Source organism: Falco cherrug, chromosome Z (genome assembly GCF_023634085.1).
Source record: "Falco cherrug isolate bFalChe1 chromosome Z, bFalChe1.pri, whole genome shotgun sequence".
NCBI classification, from domain to species: domain Eukaryota; kingdom Metazoa; phylum Chordata; class Aves; order Falconiformes; family Falconidae; genus Falco; species Falco cherrug.
The window spans coordinates 62,465,618-62,479,353 of NC_073720.1; the positions used below are offsets into that span (position 1 = coordinate 62,465,618).

At 39.5% G+C, this 13,736-nt stretch overlaps 1 protein-coding gene across 3 annotated transcripts in view; it reads right to left on the minus strand.

Moving 5' to 3' along the window:
- The window catches only part of MCC (MCC regulator of WNT signaling pathway), a 230,775-nt gene that overhangs the window by 54,815 nt on the left and 162,224 nt on the right, over nucleotides 1–13,736 (minus strand). For all 3 annotated transcript variants that reach the window (XM_055698403.1, XM_055698402.1, XM_005441623.4), the window contains 2 exons: nucleotides 9,616–9,758; nucleotides 2,067–2,203 (listed from right to left, as the gene is read on the minus strand). In XM_055698403.1, coding sequence (XP_055554378.1) covers nucleotides 2,067–2,203; nucleotides 9,616–9,758 — 280 coding nt within the window. The remainder of the gene's footprint in view (nucleotides 1–2,066; nucleotides 2,204–9,615; nucleotides 9,759–13,736) is intronic.

Here is a 13,736-nt window from a genome sequence, read left to right on the forward strand (position 1 = left end):
AGCCCATTTCCCACAGAAAACCAGTACAACCTAATCACAAGCTCTGCAAGACACACTGGAGAGTACTCATCATTTTAGTTCTTGGTGTTTTATTGCCTGTAGCAATAGAGTAGCATATCCACATGCATTAGTGTATCATGACGTATTTTACTGTTTGTAGTAAGTTCCTGATGTTCATTCCATTAGGGCAGTAAGCAAGGTCATGCACATGATTATATATCCTATATCTAGAAGGATAAAACAGTATGTATGTATTTGTGTATATATGTGTCACACAAAGATTTCTTTTCCAGGAATATAGAAACAAAACCCAAAAAGGACAGAGGCTATGTGTAGAAGGAAAACATGGAAAAAAAGCAAGAATCCCTAGAGTTAACATGCTTATTTTGCCCGTTGCTATACTTCATTTTATTGCCGTATTTCCCACTGTTAGCAGAAACTTCAGCGGGTAACTTGCTGTTAATGTACACAAACCCTGCTTTAGCTCCACCTCATGAAGAAAATAAATCAAAGCCCTATCCCTCCCCTCCCCTTCTCCCCAAATGCTGAAAAGTAAATTGGTTTGAAATTTTTTGTCAAAAGAATGTTAAAAAAAGAGGAAAGAACATTAAGGGAAAAAAAGTCCTTATGTTAGGATCTGTTTGAGTAGGAACTTAATAGTGAGCATTAACTTTTGAAAGTAAAAACATTAAAGTTTTAAGAATATAAAAACTTTTACTAAAATCTCTTGACTTCATTATATACTTTGTTAAGCACACTCCAAACTTCGTACGTCAGACACTTTGCAATTACATTATTAATACTCTTCTATCAAAGTTTCTAGAAATTAAAGACACTGAAATACAAATGTGCTGTAGCAGGTCTTGCATTTATAAACAAATACAGCTCCAGAGCTGGTGTATTCATTTCAATTTAAGAAATCATAGAGAAAATCTTTTTTATATGGTTGCTTACAATATCAACATGTTTTCTACATTATTAAACTCCATTTAAGGGCACTGAACACTATGTCCACAAGTCAGCCTGGTCTCGGGTCCATTCCTCTAAAGGCACTGTACTAGAAAAAACAGCAAAAAGTTCTCAATAGAAAGAGCACTGCCCAAAAAAGTGGAAACTGTCTTAGTACAGTTTCTTATGTATGGAAGTAAATATTGCATGTTGCAATGTAACCATAAAAACCTAATATACAGTTACTAGCTTCATATTCAAGGATTACAAATTCTGCAACAGGGCTTAAAACTGCTATTTAAATGGTTTCCTAGAACACTGCTTGCGTACAGTATCACCCACAGAAGCTCCTAGGCACCTAGCTAGTTTACCTAGGGAAGAAAATGAAAACCAACTAGTTGGTTTAAATATAAATTAAGAGAAACAGTGTTGCGATGAGAATTCTGGAAATCAGTCACAGTGAGGATTACACCAGACTTTTGCCAGTCTGCAGCTATGGTGCTCAGCAATTGTGCTCAAATGCTTAAAACATTATCATACCGAAGGCCTAAAACATGCCTGCCCTCTTAGTTTTTAATGAGAAAAGAATAGTTACAGACAGTATGGAGATGCTCCCTCCTTGCACTATATTTGAACGGCTTGTGTCAGATTTATCCTTGTCTAAACCAATTTCAATAAGCTATCCAATTCCATACTTTAGAAAGGCTCTCAAATTTCAAATAGTGTAGACAACCTTTATAATTAGGCTGTAAAAGAACTAGATAGACAGTTCCATTCCCATCCTTTTTCCTCCGACATCTATTCTGTTTGTAATTCTTCTCTAGACTACTCTGTAGGCACATGTAAGGCATGTGAATAGCCTCCCCGCCTGCTTCTTCCCCAAAATTCATAAGCTCTCCTGAGCAATCCCTCCATTTTGGACTCCATAGCTATTCTACATCAAGGCACAGAGGTTACTTTGCATCTAAGTTCATACTTGCGGAGAAGTTCAGCATTTGTTGTGATTAATACAGCCTAGATTCATTTATTTCCTCAGCAATCATATGGATTTGATTTTCAAAGGCTATAATGCATTTCTGGTGCAAGAAGGCATCATGTCTATAAGAAGAATAACTCACCCATGTCTGCAGTAACCATGGTGGACTGATTCTCTGGTACCGAAACAGAATTCTGGTCCATGCTGCGTGAGTCTTCATTAACCTCATGCTGGCTTTGGCTGAGCTCTGACCGTAGCTCCGAATACTCATCTTCCTCCCTGGGAGACAGAGCAAAGGCAGAAATAAAATCCCGAGGAGATACATATCTCCATGACACTTATTTCAGACCTGTAAGCCTAGTCACAGGACACAATCCACACAAGTGTAAGTGTTTTTGTCCAGCCAGTAGAGAAGGGTTTATTGCCTTTACCACAAAGCAGCTGTGCTATACCCAGAACACCCACTTGCAGCAGCCAGTGCCTGGTTTCCATTTCTTTATTCCCAAGTTCATCACTACTCCAGACCACTGTACAAGGAAACAACAGGTGGAACTGAGTGCAAGCAAGGGTGTGCGCAAGAAGGACATACAGCGCTCTGCAGTAACTCCCCAACTGATAATTCCTCATCAGCACAAGTGGCTTTTGATCCCAAAGTGGATTAGCAACAATCGATTTTGGTCTCTCTCAGTTCAAGGATGGCATCGGCTGGTGTGCAAAAGCAAGCACGCACATGCACGCGCCTGCATATATGTATCAAAATGCTCCTGGGGACAGGTAGGGTTTTCTTTTTCTCTTACCAAAAGGAAGAGAACAGTAAAGTGAGTATAGCACTGAACTAATGGAGTTAGTGGAAAATAAAAAGCTTTAATTACCTAGGTTTTAACTTATTTGTCAAGCTGGTTCTACTAAAATAATTTTAGACACAAAATACTTTAGCTAAAGCTAATGAGCTTAAAAAATCAGAGCTTTTCCCTCCTGTCTCCGTACTATGAGTTCAAAGCACTGGGGAAGAAGATAAGTAAATGAGTAACAGCTTTGCTTGAGAACATTTGTAAATATTTTTTCTTTTGATCAACTTGTTGATTCAACTCAGGGTTGGGTTTTTTTTTTCAGTTCATGACTGTTTTGACATTAAATTACATATTTTAAACATGAGAAGAACACCAGCTTATCCAGGTGCAGAGCCTCTCTGATAAGTAAGCAAACAGCCATCATTTTGTTACACGCTCAATTAAATGCAGGGAATCCTTCTGCTGCAGATTCAGCAGAAAAGTGTGAGAATGGAACTGTCTGGATTTGGAAACAATAAGAAACAGCAAAGAGCTATCTGGGGATCTGCATCCGGGAGGGGCATTTGTACTGTTAAGTCTGCTGCATGTTACATGGTGATGAGCGTTTCTTGCAGAAATATTACAGGATTTAGCTTGGAGGTGTGTCTGGATTTGCCAGGCAAAATAGCAGAGAAGATGGCCCATACATACACAGAACAAGGACAGAAGGAAAGTCTGCTCTCAAAGTTGCAGAGGTGACAATTTATAAATCAGGCCAACTCAAAAAAGGAATTTCAGCTTGCTTGCCAAGCACTGTTTCCCAAGGTACTGAAATGTAATTTCTACAGGAACTAGTACGCTCTTCTACCCCTTACATTTGCTTCAGTGCAAAGGAAGTCTGACTTTATCAGAAGCACTTTGGGACAAACAATGCAGGTCAGCTGGTTAAAACTGAAACTTAGATCAAAGAAAGGGCTTTGAGGTATCAGGCAATACAGGTTTAAGAAAGTGTGAGAACTAAATAATGAATAGGATGAATTAAAACAGTGTAATGAAGACACATAAGCGTGAGTTAATGTTCCATGAACTCTATTATTAGCCACAGCACAAGCCAGTTGTAATTAGCTTTAGACAAAAACAATTACCAAGCACTCAAACAGTTGCATTTTTTTGAACTGAAGGTAATTCATTTTTTCATTTATGCAGCAATTAGTCCTACATTTTTAAAACCTGAATTACCTCTACAAATGGACAAGAGGCTGTACTGATCATAAAACAATGCCACACACAATAATAATTTCTCACCGCTCTTCTTTTGGTTCTTGCTGCATAGATTTTCTGTTTAAAATTCCAACACAGCTTCATCTAACTGTAGCACAACTGTTGCTTTTTCCTTTTAAACACTCTCACTATCCTGGGGCAGTTGAAAAGTATGTCATGTGGCAGGACTCACACCCTTCCAATGGCTCAAGCCAGAGGTCAGCTTCTGAATGAATGAATGCTTCTAAGATCTGACCAGACAGATCAGAAATCCATTTCTGGTAAAGTGACGGCAAGGTCAATCAGCCTTTCTACCACCAGCCTCACAGGGGCAGACCAAGGGATAAAACACAAGGGGCAGTTCAAGGGGAGTGATGCATCACAAACATAAACTCTGCCTTCAAAACTGAAGTTGGCAGTAACAGAAGGTACTGTACGTGACTCCCCTTCCCCTAACGCAGAAGAGTCCTCCGTGGCACTGGAAATGCAAGGCGCTCAACAGATAACAGCAGCCACTGAATGCCTGCCACACCACCCAGAAGGTGGAGGCACTACAACTTCCTTGTTGCTGCCATCGTCCAGGGCCTGGCTGGAAAAAAGTAGGTATTTGTTGTCCTATGGGCTCTAACGGTTCCTAGTTGCTGGAATGTCAAGGCAAGTTGAAAACAATTAGGATCAGATCAAGCTGGTCTAAACACAGAGCAACCTGGGACCAATGCTGGAGCAAAACTGTGCATTTTACAGGTCCGTCTGCACTTACTGCTTTCCTCATGTTCAGGTGCAACCAAGGGTCTTGACCGCTGCACAGACACTGAGAAAAACCTGATCAAATAGTGAGAAAACGGCACATTTTCAACACCCTTCCATACCACTAATAAGTTCTGCCAGGACAATGGCAAGGTGCACGTTCTCTTCATGGCTGCAAACAGTGCATAGCTGCACACTTCAGGTGCCAGCAGTTTTTCAACAACCATTTTACTCAAACAAGTATTTTTAAGGCATTCTAAGACCCTCAGATAGAAAACACTAGAGGTGTACGTGCATGGCAGCCCAGAGATTGACTGCTCCCTGTGCATCCCACTTGAGGTCCCTCCCAACTAACTCACTCATGAACAAATAGCGACACGCTGGAGATGACGCATCACTGAAGGCAGGTGGGGCTGGGCATTCTGTGCTGAAGCCACCACCATCACACCCACAATGCCATTTGAATTGAGCTGAAGTAGCTTCCACCAAGCACATATTTAAAAGCTAGAATCAGAGATCCAGGTCATTGTGTAAACACGACTACAAGTGTTACCTGTGATGCTGTAGTCTATTCTCTCTTCTTCTTCCTCATTAACTCCAACACAACCTATTTTCTGAATATATTTCAGATTAAAAGCTGTAAATCTGAACAAATGGTTTTATAGAAATGGGTTACAAGCTTCTTGACAACTGTTTCAAATAATCCTTAGCAGGCACCTATATTCAACAGAGTATATTTCTGTTTGGTATTGTTAAAGTTCCTTAATATTTTTAAGAGTTGCAGAGATGTACCCAAACAGACACTAGTTTAGAAATAATTTGTTCTCTTCCTTTTTCCTTTTGCTTAACCTCAATCTGACATCTGAGAGACTGTCACTCATAGACCAATGTTGTTTCTACACAACCAAGTTACAGATGATTTTGCCAGCCAAAGACATGATCAAGAAAAAACAGCTGAGTTTGACTGAATCTAAGGCAATACTAAAAACATTTGAAGTCAGAAATATTCACTTTTAATGTAGACAATTCCCTTTTAGCACACTACCATGTAATTTGTAAATCCTTTCTGTCCTTCAGAGTTATCAGGTGTATCCTTTATGTCCAAGCATTCACAATATGACTCTACAATTGGGAAAATCCATTTGATTGGCTTTTCCATCTTCTTAGTTGTACACACTTTTGAGAGAAAATGGGGAGTAGGCATCCACCTTGTCAAAGGACAGAGAACCTTTGCAATGCAAAAAACTTGTGTTCTACAAATTGAAACAGCAGAAGTAGGAGTAACACTGCCACTGGCATCTATTTGACATGTTAAAGATAACGCCACTTAGTGAAAGCTGTTCAATCTAAAAGAAGCTGACAAAATGTGCTCTGCATGGTCATCACAGGCTCTTCTGCCCAACAGTCTTCCAGGGTTCGATGAAAGCCTGTTTCTTGAGTTTTACAATAAACTTAAAACATAAGCCATCTCCTGCCACTCTCACCCAAATAATGTAGATGCGAACAGTGAGACACTGTCACACAATTATAATTTTTCAAGAAAAACCCCAAGATTTATGTCTCCAGACTGCTCAAATGAAAAAAAGCATCCTCATCCTAGTGGACCACTTCTTTAGTGTCTTTTTGCTCCCAAATTGCTACCTTCTTAATTGGTAGTGGGTAAATTCTGCACCATCACACATTAAGTACCAGGCAAGCAGGAGGCTCATGTACTTGCACAGCATGAGTACAGGCAACTGTCTTTTTAGCCTTAATATCAAGTCAGTTACAGCTGTATTTCAGCTTTTTTTTGGTGAGGTCAGGCTTCCAAACCAGCTGGGCTGTACAGAGCAGCACCAGGGAGATGAGACAATTGCAGATGAATGTTGGCTTGCTCCCGCAACAATGGTGACCTCATTTTCCTTAGGGAATGCTGGAAGAATGTAGCGCAAGAGCAGCAGCTAACTTCATGTGGCCACACACATGGAACTTGTTGTACTCAAGAAATGGCTAGCAAACCTAGAACAATCCTGGAAACTTCTAAAAACACTCCTGTAAGATTACTGTTACTAAGATCAGCATATCAGATATACCTGGGAGGAGGCACAGGCATTGACATGTGTCTTCAGCTCTCTTCTAGAGCTGGCATTACTAAACCACATGAGCAAAAGCCATTACACAAGCTGTGTAAAACCTCTGACACTGCAAAAAGAAAAAGAAACCAAACCAAAAAACCCCACCAAAACCCAGAGAGAAAAATCCTTGGAATGGGGAACATTAAACTAGCTTACATAGCTTGCTGACACTCCTCAGACTGCTGCAATGACCTTATTCAGATTTAAACACTCTTTCTGCTTACTTTCTGCCCTACTTTCTGAGGGTACTACTCACATTCAAACAAAGAGCTACAAATTTAAAGATAATACAGCTTAAGGATAGTCAAATAATCTCCAAGAAACTCTGGCTTCTTCTAATTGTTTCCATAACATTTTTAGGTTTTGTAAGGAACCATGAAGAGTGTCATAAAAGCAGCAGTATATCAAGCTACATGTTATTTTTACAGCGTAAGAACGACACATGGAAAGACCAAACAATCCCTGTGTCAGCACTGAGTAAACATTTATCTGTTATGCAATTAATGTATACTCAAGAAAACTGTTTCCAGAAAGACAGCCTAAATTTTGTGACAGCACAAGTAAAGCCTGCACTCAGTATTACTCGCAGCTACCCAAGGGTCAAATCAAAATTAAAATCCCTCCTTTCTTCTGGTTCAGAGGAAACCATGAATGCTGAGGCCGAGCAGGGCCGTGCTCCCAGAACTCTTCCTCCCAGGACACTTTTGTTCCAGCTCCCCCGCTCCCGGTCCCCATGGCCAAGGGTGGAGCACTGTGAGTCACACCTGTCCCAGCAAGGACAGCAATCACACCACCCTTGCTCTGTGGGGTGGAACACTTCTGACTAACGCAACCAGATCGCAGAGCAGATTTGCAGAAAGCCACAGCAGGAAGTATCAGTTTTCGTTTCTTTCAGTTGTCTTTATAAAACCTTATGGAATCCCTCCAGTTCTTCCTCTGCTGGCTGTTTTTCGAGGGAATATTACTCCTCTGTTCCCCAGACACCAAATTATTGGCCTGCCAAAGAAAACAAGCTATCCCAATCATTAAAGGAAATTAAAAAAAAAAATCCACTAACTTAGTAAACATTTTTATTCCTACTAATAAAACCAGAACAAATAAAAACAGAGGAGGCATCCTAGCTCTCTGAGGAAAACAAGCTCTCATGCAATAGGACCAAAGAGGTGGGGCATGACAGCGATGCCCTGTTGCAGCAGTATTGCTCTGATGCCTCCAAACACCTGCACCCCACCAAACGGGCAGCAAAACTGCACTCTGCGCGAGAAGCAGCATGTGCTTCCCATCAAGTTTGTTTCTTACACCTCACTTTTCTGCATATGCTACAGCTGGCTTGTTTATGGACATGGTTGAACATTGACAGTATCCACCCAATTCCAGTATTTTGTAATTGAACACCACTTGTCACTTAGCTTGCCACAGGGACTCCAAACAAACAATTTTAATGGATTCTATGTAATATTTTTCTTAAGTGTCGGAGGACTTCTGCAATTCAAGAAAAAGGTACGAATGCAGCTCTCATGCTTCTCAGATATTGCTCTTCAACCAGTCTTTTCAATTGGTAGAGCTTTACCAGAGAGATGAGCGGGATGGGCAGCCAGTATCACACTGCAAAGAAAGGTGACTCGAAACAAGACAAATGGGAATTCTGTCTGCAGACGTGTCAAGCATGAATCAACAAGGGAGTCACGGGGATTTTTTTCATAGTATTTCCAGTTTTAGAAGATACTTACCTGAAAAATCTCACCATGACCACTGCTAGTTATGATCATCTCAGTTGGCAAAATTAATCTTCTTGAATATATTAACATAATGTGATTCTATCGCTGCTTTTATAGTGTTACATACACACAATGATACTTCCTCTTATTTATGGTACACCAAACCTTTTTATTTTTGCAAAGAAATATTTGCATGAGAGGTTAAGTGTGTAGTAACAACGTGGCCTTGTGCTAGTAGAAACATTTACAAGGAAGAATAAATGAAGCAGTTATCAAAAAACTTGCAGCTAATGGGCAAGGAAAACTGAAAATTTGTGACATGGGTAGAGCACCATGTCAGCATTACCTAAAAAGTATCATATCTAATCTGATGTTCTCAGAAAATCCATAGATTCTAGCAGTTTAGCTGCATCCTCACAAGCTAAACTAAGTTTCTTCCTCGTTCTAGTCCAGCTTTCTCTAGGTTGAGAATAATGGGCAAAAGCAAGTGAACAAATGTGTTTTCCTGTAGTCAAATGTTAAGTTTATTTTAACACAGTAACGAGTAATGACCTAGTGTAATACCCCAAGCTTTGCTGCTCCAAGGACAGGCAACAACGTAGTACGTACCATTGTGTTCTGTCACAAACACCAGTACAAGCAGAGGCAAAACCTAGTGAAATCCATTTGAGCCATGCTTCTCACCACAAGTGATTTCGCTTAGGTGATCTATAGGATGCCACAAAATAAAGCTAAAAGCAGAGGTGCAGGCTGGGTGGCTACATCTTCCTTTATCCACCATTACTATCACTTACCTGGTATCCTGGCACGTATGTCACGCTAAAGGAATATTTAGATGGCACAGTGTAGCTCTTTGCAGTGCTCATTAGGCTTTGCAAAGTATGATTTTGCCAGAGAGAATATAGCACTTTTGAGCCTGGGGATGATACTCTGCAGAACACATACCTTAATTATGGGCAGCTACTCAGTACCAGTCATAACAAGCCTAACCACCTTAAAGACAGCACCTACTTAGAGTGTAATTCACATCATCTTTTGCACCATTCTTGGACCGGCCCAGAATTTCCAGGAAGTTGTTGTACCTTATTGTTGTTCCCTGTAGTCGATCAATCTTCTTATTTAATTCAGCAATAATACTGTGCAGCTCCGTGATTCGTTCCTCGTAGCGTAGTGTTGTTCGCTCCTGTACATCTTCGTGCTCTCTCATCAGGTGGGACTGTTCACACTAAAGCAGAGAAGCAAGGAACAGAAATGGTCTTATGAATAACTGCACAGAGATACAAGGAGACACTGAGATACAAGGAGAAAGTGTACACCATTAATGGTCTTCTTGCTCATCAAACCAACACTGCCTTAGCAAGAGAAAAGGACAGATGCAAAATACTGACAGGTACACAAGATTTTAAGTATAATGCAGTGTACTTGTATTAATTTTTTTCCTAAAGGGCAGAAACTACCCTTCCTGCTTGAACAAAAAACACCATTTGCAACTCAAAATAGCTATAAATAACTGATCTTTGAATCCACGATGCATCATAAACCTTCAGAGATCTACCCAACGTGGTCTGAATTTGAACAAGTCCTAAGGCAGAAACCACATTATTACAAAGAAAAGTAACCACACTTCAAGTTTATGATTTCTTCCCTAGTATGAGTATTTGTTTTCATTAGGCTTTAAAGATAACGTAGCATATTTTTTATTATTTTATTCCTCTATAATGAAATGCTTATTATTTGAACAATCAAAAGGCTACATGGCTGCTTGTTTTTCACATGTATTACAAAATCCTCCTTTTTCTTTCCCATAGAATTTTAAATCCAGCCTCTCTAGCTCATTCCTCATGCCAGCAAACACTACACTTCAGTTACAGCAAACAATTACAATCTACTGCAATTACAATCCAACAGTACATGCTGATTGAAATTACTCCTGGTAGTGGCTGGAAAGAGCAAGACTTCTAACATTTTGCTTCTGACCCCCTGTAGGAAACAGGCAAGCCTCCTTCCAACCACAGAATGGTATGTACTATGCTGTCAGTAAAAGAAAATTCACAAGCCAACTGACGGTATAAAACCCACACTCATTAACTGAAGATGTGCAATGTAAGATCCTAGTAGCATTTCTAAAGGCTACAATTTATAGTAATGTATAATGTTCTCCAACATTCCTGCATCAAAACTTATTTTTTCAAATCCAGTTATACAGAGATAAATCCCTCAACTCTTTGTATCAAAAATATGAAAATTATACACAAACTAGCAAGTGTGACAGAACTTTCATACTTTTGGCCACTCATATTCACAGGTTAAGAACATAATTTACATAAAAGGCTACCTGAGAACTAAAATCTACATTAAGCTTCAATAAAATTTTTCTTTAAAATTTTAAATAAAACTTATTTCAGTATTTTAAAGTTCCAGGAATATTCACACTGAAAAGTAGCCCAGACAGTACAGCACCCTTCCACAGACTACAACAAAATAGTTCCTTACTCCAGCTGGAGTCAAAAGCACTTTCACCTATGCCAAGACAGATTGTATCTTCACACTGAAGAGGAGAGCAAAGGGTCACATTTTAGGAGACTGATAATGTTCACATGGCTTTAGAGGCTTCATGTGTGCAACTGACATGATTATACATGTATATTATAATGACTCTTTATTGTAGGATCATTACACAACTTCTCATGTTTTCATATCTTAACTGGCTGAAGAACTGCCACGGTTTTCAAAGTGCAGAAATAACACAGAGAAAATGTTTAACAAAAGCTTTAGAACAGATTTAAGTGCAATAAAGAGTTGCTTATTCTGCCTTTCTAAACCTAAATTTCCTCTGACACACATTGATACCCATGAACGCTACCTAAGCATTATCCCTATCTATCAATTATATGCACTGCTTTTTCCTTTCAGACGAAGAGGATGTTTCAGATGGAGTGTGTAATAATTATTTTCAGACAATAAATAAAAACCCTATCACAAGAACTCTTGACTTTCTAAGCCATGCACTGAAAAGCAGAATTTGTTTATCTTGACTGAAAATATATGGACTCTAGCTAATGGACCTCAGCTACATTACCAGACTTGCTTTCTATTTTCCCCAGCCATTTCTCAGTCACCATTTTTCAGGATAACCATCATTTAGTGACAGACATACTTTGTGCACAACCAGCAGTCTGGCAATATAAGACAACAGCTTAACATTTGATTTTTTTAAAAGGGTTCTTGGATTACCTTGAGCAAAAGTAACTGCAAAAGGCAGAAAGGAAACCTCTGTGCCAGACAGGACATGATGCTAAGAAGGACTGCTGTACCTTGGAGGTGGGTACAGTTACATCTCATAAGTTCTGGTCATGGATGATCCATGACAAGTTTCAACTGAAAAAGGCAAAAGCATCCAAACAGTGGAAACATAGTTCGGTATGAATCTCAAAATGCAGCAATGGAAAATTCTCCTGGTTACACAGGATTGCTCCTTATTATGGCACATTCATCTCAAAGCTTAAAAGGGAAAAGAAACAAATACATGTTCTGGTACCCATTGCTAAAGGTTTGGGGGTTTTTTTCTGGGAGACTGAACCTGTTCATCATCCTCTAGAGTTTCTGTGTCCTTTGAGTCTCAGAACAATAATCTGCCATCAGTTCCTGTTTCTTCCCAAGGTGTACACATTCAGCTCTTGCAATTTATTTGCATGGCAGTCACACAAACTTTTTAAGATAAATACCTCTTTCCCTCATCCTTCTTCCAGCTTCATACTTAAGTTCTGATCAAAATCATTATCTAATGATAATTATTATCTAATGATAATTATCTAATGAGCTCTAATTCTCTGAGAAAGCGAACTGGGATAATCCACTGAGAGACTGCAAAAGATGAGCAACTGCTGAAGTCAGGAGAGAAGTTTCCAGCACAGTTCTCTGTGTAAGTGACCCTTGGCTGGTTTCTGATACAAACTAAAAAGGTTATTTCAATTACAGTATAAATTAACAATGCCTGGAAACACTTTTGTCTGACCTCTGGATGCTAGGAAACCACCACGGGAGCAAGAATAATATGAGGGAGAAGGAGGATGAGAAAATATTTTAACCCAAGAAGAATAGTCTCGCAACACATGATTCTACTGCCTATCAATGTACAAAAATTCCTAGTGCAAGAAACACTGCCAGTGCAACCTCTGTGTTCAATTTGCCATGTTCAGTCAGAGGACAACAAAAGAACCACCACCAGCAGTGCTTGGTAAGAGATCCCTCGCTGCCTCAGGCCCTGCAGAGAGGAACACGGCTGTGGCATTGCTCACCCAGAATACAAGTCATCACCTGAATGAGCCACAAGGACAAACCTGTCTAACAGGCTCACAGGAGCTAAAAAGCCTTTGCTCAACTAATACAGTATTTTAATTTAAGATGAGTGGCAGATTTTAAAGTGGCAATCCATTCAACTAATTTTAAGTATAAACACAAGTCCATCGTGCCAAATCCTCTATCACAGAAACACACACAGTCAGAATGAATTTGGTGGTATATTCTATATATACTTGATGTGGAAGAAGTATATAAATACACAGGACTAATCCATGTGAGAGAAAGAAGTCACACAGCAGAATGAGTAATTCCTATGTTCATCAGAACACCATGCATTTCTGTTTCAAGTTACTTTGTTAAATGAGAAACTGAAACCTTCCTTTGAAGTTCACACCTTCTTAGACAGCTACAGACTGTTAGTTTTATTTTTAAACTGAAATTCTGCTGCTCCTCCCCACATTGTGAATAACCAAGAGGATGGTAAAGAATTATTACTGCAGTAATGGGACTTACTGCTGTGTGATACAGGGCACAGAATGATGCAGCACAATCTATGACCCTGAGTCCAGAGCTATTATAAAACTAAAATAACAAGAACTAAGCACAAAGAATGAGAGAGCAGGACTAGCTTGTGAGAGGAAACTATAAGAAAGATGTAGTAATAAGTGAATTACCTATTCTTGTTGTATTTGCTGAAACGCTCAGCATGTTATTAAATTCCATGTTCTATCATAAGACTGAAGAACTCAATGTCACAGGATGCAGGAAATGCCAAGAATGTAGATAGATTAGAAAGAAGATTAGATAAATCCAAGGAGGATAGAACCATAGAGGAATATTAAATGTGTTGCAGCCGCCTGCTCATGCACGTTGGCTGAAAGGTGGGGGCGTATGAAGGAGG